General features: G+C 39.3%; 1 protein-coding gene across 1 annotated transcript in view; it reads left to right on the top strand.

The window, feature by feature from the left end:
- LOC139732131 (oxysterol-binding protein-related protein 6-like) overlaps positions 1 to 15,067 on the top strand; it is a 134,355-nt gene extending 119,288 nt beyond the window's left edge. Inside the window, exons 16-22 of the mRNA XM_071643004.1 lie at positions 7,609 to 7,821; positions 8,779 to 8,921; positions 9,485 to 9,620; positions 10,081 to 10,225; positions 10,933 to 11,059; positions 12,500 to 12,622; positions 13,419 to 15,067. Coding sequence (XP_071499105.1) covers positions 7,609 to 7,821; positions 8,779 to 8,921; positions 9,485 to 9,620; positions 10,081 to 10,225; positions 10,933 to 11,059; positions 12,500 to 12,622; positions 13,419 to 13,527 — 996 coding nt within the window. The 3' untranslated portion in view covers positions 13,528 to 15,067. The remainder of the gene's footprint in view (positions 1 to 7,608; positions 7,822 to 8,778; positions 8,922 to 9,484; positions 9,621 to 10,080; positions 10,226 to 10,932; positions 11,060 to 12,499; positions 12,623 to 13,418) is intronic.
- The last annotated feature ends 1,009 nt before the right edge of the window (positions 15,068 to 16,076 follow it).

Genomic DNA, 16,076 nt, shown 5'->3' with positions numbered 1-16,076 from the left:
AACCCCTTGCATATCACCTTTGAAAATAACATATCTTCCATCATCATCTATTACCACTTTTTCAATCTTTAATTTTAAATGTGAAGATATCAACGTTAATACACCCTTACTATGATTTGATCCGTGACTGAAAAACATAGGTCCATCCCAATCTAACTTCCATATATCTTCCACCTCCCGTGTACTATATGTTTCTTGTAATAAAATTATATCACTCCCTTTACTTTTACACCATTCAAAAATATTCTTCCTTTTCAACTTATCTCTTATTCCTCTTACATTTAAAGACATAAATGTACAAGAAGACAGACTATTCATATACTACATCACATATCCCAAAAATTCTAACAACCTTATTCCCAACAGATAATTCAATCACACCCCAAACATACCCACAAAAAACTTTCTTTCCCAGGACATTTCTTCCCAACTGATTACACAGACAGGAAATTGCAAAGTGCGAACTTGCGCTGACTGAAAATAACTCCTCAAAATGGAAACAGGCAACCCTACCACGACTTGACATCCCATAACATTCACGCTCACAACACCTCAAGCACACAACACTCACCTCACACCCTTCACTCCTAGAATTAATCCCCTCTCCCTCCCTCTTATTGCAGCCTAACTTATCCCAATATCTAATTCGGTAACAAAAACCTGATACCCATGTGCTACATATACCTACCCTGTACATAACTTCAAACACTACAAAAATAAACCTCCATACCAAAACAACTAACCCACTTTCCATAACATAAGGAGATGATTGAAAGCGGCCCTCCACCAAAGCCATACGAAAAAAAAAAAAAGAGTTTCTGCAAAGTCTGCGTACTTTACACACATAACTTAACAGTAATTTCTTACCCGACATACATGAACTGATTTGAACCGGGTAGATAATAATAACTTCTTTTATATTAGATACAAAAAAAAAAAAAAAAAAAAAAAAATGAAGCATACCGAACCAAGAATTTGTGCATTCTGGGTGTGGTGCAACACGCACCAAAACCCATATCGATGGGGGAAAAAAAAAAACACAAAACATTGTATAAATATAGTGTACAAATCACCCCAGAGCCTGACAGTTAACATATATGGCAGGCATCCCAGCGAAAAGAAAAAGAAAATGGTTCTGCCCATGTCAAACCAAGAATTCGTACATTCTGGGTGTGGTGTAATTCACATCGAAAATTATATCAATAGGCGTCCCCACACCAGCCCAACGCCCCGAAACAGCGCGCCACCTCCCGACTCGGGAGATTAACCCGATCTCGAAACAGATCGCCATTTAATGATATACCAATCAGCGCGCTATTATCAAGAAATCCTCCCGAGTCCGTAACTCTGGAAACCTCCGAAACAGCAGTATAAATCGATGCGAACCATCGCGCCACTTGATAATGCTCTGGCTGATGCGAATAATAAATGAAATAGCGCGCCAATTTGCGATCGCGAAAAGAAGAAAGAAAAAAAACATATATATATATCCCGGGCCCAGATCCCCACCGGGCCCACGTGAAAAACGCCCAATGAGCACACACACACACACACACACACACACACACACACAAACTCCAAACCAACAAATAAACAAGACATCAGGCGTCTCCACACCAGCCCGACAAGAATCCAAGCCCGAGACACTTTCCAATCTCCCAAGTCAGAAAACAGCGCGCCACCCCGAAACACCGGGCCGATGCGAAAACGCCCATTGTGTATTAATGTAACAATAAAAGCATCACCCCCGAGCCTTACAGTTTGCCTACATGGCAGGCATACCAGCAAGAAACTGGTTCTGTCCACTTTGGAGTTACAAAACTGTCTGTTTTGACTTTCAAAACATATCATACGCAACCACCCTAAAACTACATATTATATTATTTCCTCCCTTTTATTAAGTGTAAATACCATTATGCAAATGAAATTCCATAACTTAAAAACAAAACTTTCTATCAGCAATGGTATGGGTGGACTGGGGATCCATTAACCATACCTACAAAGTAAGTGTTTAAACATCTTTCACCACACCCCTATCTATAATTTATCTACAAAGCATAACCATGCCCTTTTCAACTTCAAAAGGCATTAGAATTCCACCAAGTGAGGCGGAACTCTCATCAATTGAGTGAACTTATAAAGACCCACTTGAATTTAACAACCAGATTTAACACATGCATAGCAAACCATGAACACATCTGAGTCTACTGCAATAATGGTATTAAATGCACGACTGACTGCCACGTTTTTGGCGCCAAACCTGGCTTATTCATATAAACATAGCATATGAGAAGCTACTTCACACCTGCTGTATGTTCTGGGTATAATTCAGCCCACTCAGGCCATAGACCCCTTTAACAATAAGCATCAATGAGCTTACCATCTTACAACTTCAACAGGTCACATTCACAAGGCTCAGTATTTGCATGAAATTTGCATCAAAGGGCATCAAAGAAATTTGCATCAAAGGAATTTGACAAACAGATTTAACTTATATGCATAGCAAGCCATGAACACATCTGAGCAGACTGCGATTATCATAATACATGACTGACTGCCCACGTTTTTGGCGCCAAAACCTGGTTTATTCATATAAACATAACATGTGAGAAGCTACTTCACCCTCGCTGTATGCTCTGGGTATAATTCAGCCCACTCAGGCCATAGACCCCTTTAACAATAAGCATCAATGAGCTTACCATCTTACAACTTCAACAGGTCACATTCACAAGGCTCAGTATTTGCATGAAATTTGCATCAAAGGGCATCAAAAGAAATTTGCATCAAAGGAATTTGATAAACAGATTTAACTTACATGCATAGTAAGCCATTAACACATCTGAGCAGACTACAATTATGGTAATGCATGACTGACTGCCCACGTTTTTGGCGGCAAAACCTGGCTATTCATATAAACATGACATGTGAGAAGCTACTTCACACCCGCTGTATGTTCTGGGTATAATTCAGCCCACTCAGGCCATAGACCCCTTTAAGCATCAATGAACATACAATCTCACAACTTCAACAGGCCACATTCACAAGGCTCAGTAATTGCATAAAATCTGCATCAAAGGGCATCAAAAAGAAATTTGCATCAGAGGAATTTGACAAACAGATTTAACTTATATGCATAGCAAACCATGAACACCTCTGAGCAGACTGCAATTATGCTAATGTATGAATGACTGCCCACGTTTTTGGCGCCAAAACCTGGCTTATTCATATAAACACAACATGTGAGAAGCTACTTCACCCTCGCTGTATGTTCTGGGTATAATTCAGCCCACTCAGGCCATAGACCCCTTTAAGCATCAATGAGCATGCATACAGTCTCACAACTTCAACAGGCTACATTACATATAATTTACATCAAAAAACATTAGAATTAAACAAAGATTGAATTCAACAAAGAGAGACAGAACTCTCATCCCCAATTGGGTAGCCATAGAAATTCCCTGGAATGTTACCAACGAAAGACGAAACTTGACTATGCATACAGGATACGTTTCTAAACAACTTCCACCTACACACTTAATTATAATTTGCATACATTGCCAACCATGGACAAATTTGAGCACACTGCACTATAATGCGTAAATGACTGTCCACCCTCTAACACCAAAAGCTAGTTTCTTCTCTCAACGATAAACTTTATTTCCCCAAGTATATAGAATATTTTTAAATTTGTGCACCATTAAAAAATAAACAAAATAAAAAAAAACAAAATTATTCTTTAAAATCTTCCCAAACACATACCCAAAATGTGGCAGTGAAACCTTACCGATACACCGCTATACACAGATATATTTAACCCATTTCCTGATTATATACTATAGATCCTAATTTAATTTTCACGTCAGAGGTGAAGAACAAAATGAACTACTAATAAACTGCAAAACTATAATATTCCTAAAAACCTTAGAATAATCATTATTTTTCCCCTTTTCTCTTCTTCATTTCTACCTATCAAAATACCGATTGAGGCAGAAACTAAAACTTACCTCCCCCTTTCTTTATAGATTATATCTGCTCCAAACAAATTTCATTCTCTGCTCTGGGTAAATTACTAAGCCCAGGCTTAAAAACAGTAACAAAACTGTAACCCTGAATGAAGTGCTCATGATGTAAATAAGAAATAGTCAGATTTTGACCATTTGCTGAAGTGCTCATGATGTAAATAAGGAACAGTCAAATTTTGAAGTCAGCTTTTACCTCTGCAGAAAAAAAAAAAAAAAAGGAACAGGGACAACAGACCATTCTATATTGATATTACTCTCATCTTCAGTAGTGTCTTGTTGTCTTTTAAACCTCTGCAACTCTTTTTGATCAAATAATGTAATATTACCACCACATAAAAAGAAAGAAAAAAAAAAGAGAGAAAAAAAAAACACAAAAAAACAAGAACCTTGCCATGGCCATGTGACATTCCGTACCGTGCACCCAAAAAGGGGCAGGTCCTATAACCTTGTCTCTTGAAAGTTCTAACCATGAAATGAAAAAGGAACCATCTGGCATCATGCATATCATTCTGGCGATAGTGTTTACAGAATATTATACAAAAACCTTCTTCTTTTCTTTAGGTGCTGAGGTCTCTCTTACGGACACAGATTCCAGACTTCTCCTTGAATGAAACTTAGCTACTTCAGCTGGAAGAATATTTCTTTTCAATGTCAAAACACCATTCCAAAACTTAACACCATAAATCCCTAAAAAAAATCAAAAATCCCTATTTAAATCAAAATTAGTCCAAATCCATTACACTCCACTCTGGGAAAAAAAAGAAATACTTTGGCCAGTCACTTCAGCCTTATGAAATAACATAAGACTTGCATAAAACAAGAAGTGGCACGCTATGCCATCAGTGTTGAAGACAGCCTTTGATTACGGCTGCCAAAAGAAAAAAAAAAAACTACACCATGTTTGTGAGCTTCCAACTGAACAGACTTAACAAATACATTCTCGATCAAAGACTTGCTATCCTTTTCGAGGATGAGTCTTTAAAATTCTTTTTCCAAAACATACGGTACTCCTCTCTGTCAAAACAATACTTCTTCTTTTTTTCCCTTTTTCTCTTTAATATTTACGCCTTTAACCATAATTTACTCATATTTAATGACTCCAAATATATAGTTCTGCTTGCTTCTTTTTTTTTCAACACTTGATATGCTTCTCTGGGATAAAATCTTTACGATTCTTTTTTTCTAAATCATTCAGAGTATTCAAAGTAATAATTCATACTTGCAGATTCATCTTTGAAGTTATTCTTCCACCAAGCTCCAGCCAGTTGTGCCTTTTTCCTTGCTTTGAAGAATCAACTTGGCTCCTTGCAGCCTAATTCTTGTCGAAACGCCCTTTTCCTTCCTGAGTTTGTATGCTGCGTGCGCTAGAATCCCCCGGCGAATCTTGAGTGCAGGCGGCAAATCCGTTCTCACAGTGATGCGAGATTGGGGTGGCGCTCGCTGGTCCGCCGCCGCTCTCTGGGGCTGACGCTGCTGCTGCTCGAAAGCCGAAAGCACCTCATCCCGGTCTGTCATGGAGAGAAACTTGACGATGATCGGTGAGGGGCGCGGCGGGCGTTGCAGTTCCTCGGGTCTCCCAGTATCCCTGCGAGCCGGTAGCCTGTGGGCGTTCGCGAACTTGATATTCCTGGCTCTGCCGTCGTCCATCCCGAGCTTATCAAAGACATTTTGGAGCGTCTCAAAAATATTTTCGTCTTTCTGCTCTTGCACCCCATAGAAGAGAAGATTCATCTTTCTATTATAAATCTCCATAAGCGTCATTTTCTCCTCTAGTTTTTTGATTTCATTCTCCAGAGCACTGCGCACGTTTGGTATTTCCCTCTCCACATCCAAAATTTTTGAGTCGTTGAACTCGAGGGACTTCTCGATTTCAGTGAACCGCTTGTTTATGTCGCTGATTTGTTCGTTTAACTTGCCAATTTTCGTATCTATTTGATGGTTTAGATTGTCTATTTTTGAGCTAATGGTGGCTGAGAGATTCGCAATGTCCCTTTGAAGCTCTGCATTGCTGGGGCCTTCACCATGCGGTGAGGAAGACCTATCCCCCGGGCCCGCGCCACCTGACGGGTGCTGCTTTGATGATGTAGCCCGAGTGTTAGGGCGTGGCTGAGACATTATACCAAGCCCCTTGATTATACGGTAACGTACACGTGCGGGTATAGCAGTGGTGGAGAGCCGCTTGAAAACACGTCCTTTCACAACGAAGTCATGTACACACACACACACACACACACACACACACACACACACACACACACACACACACACAACCTCATAAACATTGATCTGAGATTGCATGATCATTTACTTCTATTGTCTTGTGTGTCCAGCAAGTTTGATAGAATAAAGCCAATTAATTGTGCTCTATTGTTCCCTGTACCTCCACAACAAAAGTAGCATGTATTATTATAACACACACATACACTTGTATAAAGTACTAAAATTCACGCTCACACATACGAACACAACTCGCACACACACACACTCAGACACACATACAGTGCACACACACATATTAAGTCACACAGCAAGTATGGAAAGTGGCATAATTCATGCCTACACAAAATGCCATTATGCAGCCTGAGCAATATGACAAAATTCACAGATGCAGGGAAACCTGAACCCCACCAAAGTAAACGTGTACACCATGCAACAATTCGCCCGTTCTCGGGTTTCACAAAGTCAAGAAAAACCTACAAAAATAGTCAGAAGCGGTCGATCAGCTTCTTGGCTTCCAAGTCCTGTGTTTGTAAAAAGCTGTGTGCCAATAAAGATTTTATTAACATTGCAGTAATCAAATTCTCTTCTCAAATTCTCAAATAATCATTCTCTGTTAGTCATGTCAGATACCCTTGGCAGTTTGAACGTACAGATTTTCTGTTTTGGTAACAGAATTTCATTTGTTTTCAGTAATTGTTCTCAGAATTCATGTACAGCAGATAAATGAACTTATGTCTGAATGCAGATTCCTTGATTAAAAGTTGACACAGTACTTCAGTTGAGGTTAAAGAGAATGCTTGACATTATAAAATGTCACAGAAGGTTTACTGTAATATCCGGAGTTGAGGTATATTTCGCTGAAGAGGGTTATATCTTTATACCTCTCTCTCTCTCTCTTCTTTCTCTCTCCTCTTTTCTCCATTTTCCCTGTCTTTTTTTGTTTGTGTGTATGTCTGGAATGCACTGTATTTAGAAAATTGTTATTATTATACATGTATTTATTATTATTATTATTATTATTGTTATTATTATTATTAGTAGTAGTAGTAGTACCATGTAGTATTATCATCACCATCATCATCATCATCATCATCATCATTATTATTATCATTATGGTCATCAACATTACTGTAAAAGTGAATATTTTCACGTAAGTAATTTTTCACACTCCGCCGGGTAAGATGAATTTCACATGTTTTTGATTCCGCGGAATTGGGACATTTCTCACTGGAACATATGACATGCAAAAAATTAATGTGCTTTTATTTTCGTGCTAGCTTCTGGTTGTGCAAAACGTGTGAAAATTTCCACACCGCGAAAATTTCAACTTATAATGTGATGCATGTGTGTGTTTGTATCTTTGCAGGTACTGTGTGAGGAGCTGGAGTACAGTGAACTCCTGGACAAGGCCGCTGAGGTTGATGACCCCTTCAAGAGGATAGTCTTCATCGCAGCCTTTGCTGTGTCCAGCTACAGCTCCACCTTCACCAGGGCGGGGACGAAGCCCTTCAACCCGCTGCTAGGGGAGACCTACGAGTGTGTGCGGGATGACAAGGGTTTCCGCTTCATTGCAGAGAAGGTGGGTTGCCTGGAGCTCCTTTTTTTGGGGGGGGGGGAATTTGGAGGTTCTCTTTTCATTTTATGAGTGATAGTGTTTGGATGATAATTCTATAGAGGAATGATGAAAAGTTATAGTTTCTGGTGCATACATGTAGATTACAGAATGCTGTCAGATATTCTAGGCCTATTTGAAAAATTTCTCGAAAAGAAAATTAAACAATTTTCAACAATTTGAAAGCCTTTGTCCTGTTGTGGCCATATCACTTTTGTATTACAATCACAGGTGCAACCACTCATTAGTCAATACTACAGTGTGCTTGATCATGTAATGACTGTTTCTAGTCTTCATACATTTTAGATTCTACATCCATTTCATGTCTACGTGTATTTTGTTACTTGCTTACACACTTGCCCTTTTTCTAAAAGAAAAAGAAAACAACCAAGTTCATCCAGTACCCATTGCAGTGTGAGAGGGGTAATGCCTGATGTTCACTTTGATAATATTTGGCCAAACACAGTTTCCTTGATCTACAAAGGAGAAACTCAATAAAACAAATTTCACAGTCATCTGTTTCTCCCCTCACTCAGACAGAGTGTTAAGGGTCATTACAAATACCCCATATCATCATTATAATTATCATTACCCCCTGTGTAAATATTGAACTTGTGTTGTTTCCCGCTCTCTTTCAGAAATAAATCTGCATTGATTTTAAAGTCGTCAACATTTCAGTGACCACCGCACCAGTCCAATTGCTCTCATCTATTTTGTCATTCTTGAACTGCTGTCATATCACTTTGGGTGCTTTGAGTATCAATTGACACTTACACACAAAAAAAAAACCACACAAAAACCAGTGTGTGGTATTTACTCTCTGAAGTCCCTGACACAAAATGAGTTAATGACTGTCATTGTTGAAAAGTACCCTTAACATTTGCTGCATGTTGTGGTTATGTCTCTGCATCACCATGACAACAGGTATCCCATCATCCGCCCATCATCGCCTGCCACTGCGAGAGCAAGAACTTTGTGTACACCCAGGATGTCCGCATCAAGACCAAGTTCTGGGGCAAGTCCATGGAAGTTATTCCCGCTGGCACCATCCACATACACATACCAAAGTGAGTCTGACGGTACCAGTGTCATTTCTGTGTGGAAATCAGCATCAAAATTTGTCTATCTATGCCACAATTATGTGTAAGATAGGGCGTAGAATATCCTGCATGAAGGTGAAATGATGAACAAGAAAGCTGCAGTGTAGATTAAAGATTGTAGTTTCATGATGTACCATGCTGCAAAGATGACATTACTTTCATAATAATCAATGTAACTGACTCTTGCGAGTTTGAGTTGCATTCTGTTTGTTACACCATGCTGAAGCTTTAACTCTTCCTTTGTACCATTTGGTGTTGAACACCAGGTACTGCACTTGATTTTGATACACAAGATGTAATGGCCACTTCACTTTGTAGGGCCTCTAACCTTGCCAGTATCACAATCAGTTTCTTACACTAGGTGTATCCCCCATTGCGCTTTTGCAAGACATGTAGCACTTGTCTTTCAACACCAGATGCAGTGGCATCAACATTTCACTTGTGTCACATTCAGTGTTTAACACCAGGTGCCTCAACACCTTACCCTGCCCTAAACTCTGTCTGTATTGCTTGGCATGTGTTTACACTAGGTATGACGACCACTACACGCTAAGCAAGGTGACAAGCTGTGTGCACAACATCCTGAGTGGGGAGAGATGGGTTGACCACTATGGGGAGACCACCATACGAAGCGGGGACATCTCATGCAAACTTACTTTCACAAAGGTAGGCTGGAGGATTATGTATGCATCTACTCTAACACTATACATTTGCATGTCATGAAACTTTTGCAAAATTTTGCAAGCAGCCAAGATTTGCGGAAGTGAAGTGCGCCTGAAAGATTTTGTCTACACAATGCATTGAATGCCAGTTGAGCTGCTGTACACTGTCATGGTCGGTATTCAATTTGCCAAGGTGTTATGGTGCAAAAAAGGCCTTCAGCTTCAGTTCACAAAAATTTTATTACCGTGAGTCTTTCACAGTCCATTGATTAATTGACTGATAGTGAATGGATCGATAGATCAAAGTAAATGTGCTTGTATGATTGAATAAATGAATTTGGTCAAGTTCATATTGGAGCAGATCTGCCTGTAACATGACATACAATCTGGCTTTAATAGCCATTAAAGATTTAGGAAACAAAGTGCAAGAAAGTCATACATAGTTCTACTACCTCATCATCCAGGCCAGTTTCTGGAGTAGCCGGCTACATGAAGTGACTGGCCTTGTGTTCAACCAGGAAGGGAGGGTCGTGCACGAGCTCTTTGGCAAGTGGAACGAGGGCCTCTACTGTGGCAGATCGGCGTCGGCCAAGTGCGTCTGGAGGGCAGGTACTTAGTAAATGATGGCGTACTTTAATGTTTCGGTATACATGAGGAATGTTTTTTGTGAAGTGATAATCTTTTACAATTTTTTGCTCAACAGAACTTCCGTGAAAGTAAATAGCATGCAAAGATTGTTGGATGTTTGAAGTGTTATTTATTATTTTTTAAAAAAAGAAACTAAATTGCTTTATAAGTGTACCTCAATTCTCAAATGGTACTTTAGGTCCAGCCCATGGCTTAGGTGCAAACCATCCATGGACTAAAACAAGTGAGAAATGGACGTACAGTGTACCTTGCCCATGCGCGTGTCAATGTGCGTTCATTGTTGGACGTCCAATGCCATAGGGGACGTGTCATGTGTATTTGTTCAATTGAAACACGCAGGATCCATGAACAAGATGTAAACATAGAGTTCCTTCTTAAACACCGACCATAGAGTGCGGCCCACAGTTCTTTGCGTGTGTGTTTGCGTGCGTGTGGGTGTATATGTAAATTGTTACTGTCCCTGTTTGCATTATTCATAGCAAGCCCTTTCCGGAGCAGCCATATACATGTAGTGTGTGTGTGTGTATGTGTGTGTGTGTGTGTGTGTACATGCATGTAATTAGCTTTCTGTTCTTGTTTATATTATATTATTTTATAGCAAGACCTTTCTAGTGCAGCCATACAGTGTGTGTATTTTTTTTTCTCTCTCCCTTTGCCCATCCTGACAGCATCCATGCCAGCCAACCACCAGCTGTACTATGGCTTCTCACGATTCGCCATTGAGCTCAACGAGCTTGACCCATACACACAGGACTCGCTACCTCCCACAGACTCTAGATTCAGACCTGACCAAAGGTGAGACAACCGTTTACAGGAGAATGAAACCCAAACTTATTTTGTGGATTGAGAGAATGCAGTAGTATTATGGTAGAGCATGTCTGAAGTTTGAGGAAAGTCGGACAATCTGTTCAAAAGATATGCTTTTGTAAAGTTTTGATGCCATCGTGGCTGGCTGAGAAGACTACAACAGGTCATAACGTCAAGCATGAAAAACGACACAAAGAGAATATAAAGAGAATCGCACAAATTTCAGTTTTGAATGGAAAGTAAGCGTTCCCTCATGCTACTGACATATGTTAGGGTCATATCATTCCCCCTGTTTTTTGAAAGCGGTGAGTCAAGTTTTTTTCATCATGCTAAAAATATGAAATCATGTTGAATTCTCTGTATGCTTTCTTTGTATTATTGTCCATACATGGTGATTACGAAACGTGACAGAAGATGAAAGGGAAGATTCCGTAGCAACAGTGAAACTGTACTGTTATAGCTACCACAAAATTATATGTACCTGCTAGCCATGAGCAGAGGCCTGTATTGGATATTATTAAGCCTAATGTACTTCAGAATTAATGCATAATTCAACGAGACAACTTTGGAAAGATGCTCATTTAACCAGTCATTGATTCAGATTAGTGATAAGATACAAGTCGAGTGAGTCAATCTGACTTTGAGTAAATGGGACTCAAAGAAGACACACACCAAAGAATGAATGAATGAATGAATGAATGAATGAATGAATGAATGAATGAATGAATGAATGAATGAATGAATGAATGAATGAATGAATGAATGAATGAATGAATGAATGAATGAATGAATGAATGAATGAGTGATGATGATTGATTGATTGATTGATTGATTGATTGATTGATTGATTGATTGATTGATTGATTGATTGATTGATTGATTGATTGATTGATTGATTGATTGATTGATTGATTGATTGATTGATTGATTGATTGATTGATTGATTGATTGATTGATTGATTGATTGATTGATTGATTGATTGATTGATTGATTGATTGAATGATTGATTGATTGATTGACTAGATGGATGGATGGATGGATGAATGGATGGATGCATGGATGGATGCATGCATTAGTGATTGAATAAATGAATTGATTAATTAGTCAATAAATAAATAGATAAATAAATGTTCTCTGAATCTTGTAAATCAACATGAGCAAAATTGTAAAACAAAAGAAAGAGAAATCCTCCAGTGGACTAGAGCCAGAAATACCACAGCATCATCTGCAGTCATCATCCATAGGGGACATGACACCACAAGGAGGGGAGTGATTAACTTGCTGCCGGCAAAGACACAACTCAAAGATGCATGCCCAGAATATTAATGAAGACCTACACTTGTACCCAGCTTGAGTGGATTGCAGTGTCGTGAGATATGTTTGGACCAGTAGTCATGGTAACCCTCTTCTATCACGTTCCTCCCCAGATTACTGGAGGAAGGGGACTTGAAGGGGGCAGAGCTGGAGAAGCAGCGGCTGGAGGGGCTGCAGCGGGAGAGGCGGAAACTCAGGGAGGAGCAGGGCGTGGAGTACCAACCCCGATTCTTCAGGTAGGGCAGGTTGGGGTAGGGCATGGGGAGAGATGTATGGGTGTGTGGGTCATGGGGGAGGAGAGAGGGGGAATTGAAGTAGGTGTGGCACAAGATGGGATTGCATGTGATTTAGCAAGCGGACTAAAGATGGGAGAGAGGTGTACATCAGGATGGTGGAGATTGAATGGGATGGGCGTGGCAAGTGGTTGAAGATGGGTAAGGTGCGATGAGGGAGGGAAACCAAAGATAGGATGATGTATCTATGGCAAGATGATGAAAATCAAACATGATCAAAAGGGCAGGATATTGCAAGTGGTTGACATCGGTTAAGATGGGTTGAGGGAGGGCATCCAGAAGATAGGATGATGTATTTAATAAGATGATGAAGATCAGATGTGATTAAAGTGGGTGTGGCATGGCACGTGATTGAAGATGGGTAAGGTGCATTGAGGGAGGGAAACCAAAGATGAGATGATGTTACATTTATGACAAGAGGATTAAGATCAAACGTGATCAAAATGGATGGGATATGGCAAGTTGTTGAAGATGGATAAGATGTGATGAGAAAATAGATTCAAAGATTCATGTAGCTACGGCAAGATGATGGAGATCTAATGGATGTTGCGTGGTGGGATGGGGCAGCAAAAAGGGGTTATATCTATGTCCAGTGGCAAGAGGAATGGACTTGGGATGATGTTGGATCTCAAGCAGGGTGAAATGTGTGTTTGAATTCTACCTGGTGAACTGTGAAATGATGTCACATGAATTTTTCATTCCTAAGGATGTCTGCTATTGTCCTTGGTCCCTTCCACAGGTTGAGTCGAGAAGGAGACAAGCATGAGAGATGGACCTTCAAGGAAGACTACTGGGACGTGAAGAAAGACCCCGGCTTTGCCACCATGAAATTCATTGAGCTTTGGTAGCCATGGAAACGCTGTGTGGAGACAGCATGTGTGTGAGTGAGTGTGGGCGTGTGTGTATTTGTTTGAGTTTAGTTCGCCGGGTTGCGTCCTGCGGCACCTTCTTGTCCAGTGGAAATGTTTCAGGATGGATGGATGAATGCGAGGATACTGTAAAGCAATGATGACTTCAGCTACCTTAGCAACAGTATGGCAGAAGCCAATCAGATTTGAGGATTTGAGTAGTTGCCATGGCAATATCAAAGATTGCTGCAGCTTACAACTGTGCAGTATTTGTTTCTCCCATTGCTATGGGGTCCCGTGTTTCACATCCCGAGCAAAAGGAATTCTTCAAGAACTTTATCGGAACAGCAGCACTTCTGAAAAGACACAAACCACAGAATCCCAAGTGTATACAATGTCTAACCTTAATTGAAAGCTTCTTGTCCAGACTCCCACATTGTGTTATTTCTTGGTTGTGTGTTTCAGATTTTTCAGTAACCATTCACATGCTTGTCCGTGTCTTTGCAATCTGTTGAATATCATATTTGTTTTAGTTACATCAGTATTGGTCCCCTCTTATTCTTATAAACAGGGTTTCATGTTTTCATTGATGGGCATTTTTCCCTATTCAAGAATGTTTCATCCCGTTACTTGTAGATAAAAGATAGAAAAATGAAGTCGAGAAGAATTTCAGAGCATTGTATTTTGAAACCAGTAGTGTAAAAGCGTTGACCATCAATATAGTATGGCAACATAGCAATTGTGAATGAAAACGTGTCGCAGAAATGGAATCATCAAATGAAGATTGAAATCAGCCAATGTTCCAGAAAGGTGTAAAAGACTGTACGGACTAGTTAGAATTCACTTTTAAGAATGGGACTGTATCTTTACTGCATATAGACCAGGGTTATGATTGATCGTTAGACTCGCGAACACCTGATGTCATGTCTTGTTGGTCAATTTAAGTTCTTGCTTTGCTTGTGTTTTATTGAATTACTGCACCATCTCTAATGCTACTTACAAATACTAATAATAATACACACCATAGGCCCTAGAATTCCAACGTGATATGTTTATCAAAAGCATGTCTTTCATGAAGCATTTTGCGAGAAGTTTTAGACTACACTCAAGAACTGTGACACTGAAAGAATGTAAAGCAATAGACAGAGTCAGCACAAATATATTCGTAGCCACAGCAACTCTTATCTTTTCTGTAAGTGCCCGCATGTTTGCAAATTCTGTGAAACAACCTATACGGTAATCAGTGTTACAAAGTGATTGGTAAATCTAATACAATTATATATGCTCCTGATCCTCCTGTTACATTGTATATGAAGAAATGTCTTTACCCTGTAGTATACAAGGTGTATAATGTGACATTTCAATCAAGGATGTTTCTTCCACCCAAGGTCCCACCCATTCGAAAAGAAAAACCATTCACAAAACATGTAGAATGCAGTAATCTCTCAATCAATATAAACATATATGAAAAATGGCAATTCTGAAGTGTATGTCTCCACAAGCACATGTACTTTTGTGATAGTTTTGTGGGTGTTCAACAAGTGCACACAGAGTGTATATGTACAATGTACTTTCACATCCTATAAAACCAGAGTGTTTACCTGACAACATTTTAAAATCGGTACCAGTTAAATTATGGTGTGTGTGGTTTCTTTTTTTTTTTTTTTGGGGGGGGGGGGGGAGTGGGGGAAACATTTTAATGCTCATTTTATTCCACGCTCTTACTTGTTTCTATTAAGAAAAATGATATATCCATATAGAATGATAACTATCAATACATGTACAGTGTAACTTGCCCTTTTTATTTCTGGTAAATTGGTATTAGAGATAGCCATTGAATCCAGGGGAAAATACTTCATTGTTTTCTCTTTGTGTTTTTGTTTTTTGTTGATATCAATGCTAGTTGATAGGTAAACATACTGGATTATGTTAATTTTCTTTTGTGTTCAGATTACATTGTGTATGTTATCATAAGCATGTGTATGTATGATTTTTTTGTATTGCCACAAGTGTGTGTATAATATTCATACTCGAGTATAACTGTATTAAAGATGAAAGATGTGAAGATTAATTTTTCTATGATTGCATGAATATGAAAACAAGAAAATATTTATGCAGAGCGTTAACAATCAAAGTCGGGTGTTTCTAACAATGTGTACAACTCATTTATCAAAGTTCCTAACCATTCCATGAATTTTGGACTCGAATCATTTTTTGCTCGTGCGACTTGAAAGAAAATGAGTGTAGTCTATGGTCCCAGAATGATTTTTATACAGTATTTATACCTGTTTATACAAGGTTGTTACATGCCACCTATAATATTAGAGGGTTAGCGATGTGTATTGATGTAATGTAGTTTCTTGAATTTTGTATCTCGTTGGCGTCTGAGGAGTTCAAGTTGTTGAAGAGTGTGAAGCTGTTCAAACAATGTGTCATGTATCGTCTGCCTATAACATCTCTTGCACACAGTGTGCATGGTATAGGCAGTGTGTATGGAAACTGTTTGTGAGTAACAGTATACGGAAAGCATATATTCAGAAAATGTACCT

Source organism: Diadema antillarum, unplaced genomic scaffold, assembly GCF_040938485.1.
Source record: "Diadema antillarum isolate AM-2024a unplaced genomic scaffold, OU_Dant_1.0 seq00000400_RagTag, whole genome shotgun sequence".
NCBI lineage: Eukaryota > Metazoa > Echinodermata > Echinoidea > Diadematoida > Diadematidae > Diadema > Diadema antillarum.
This window is presented reverse-complemented; position numbering and strand designations above follow the sequence as displayed.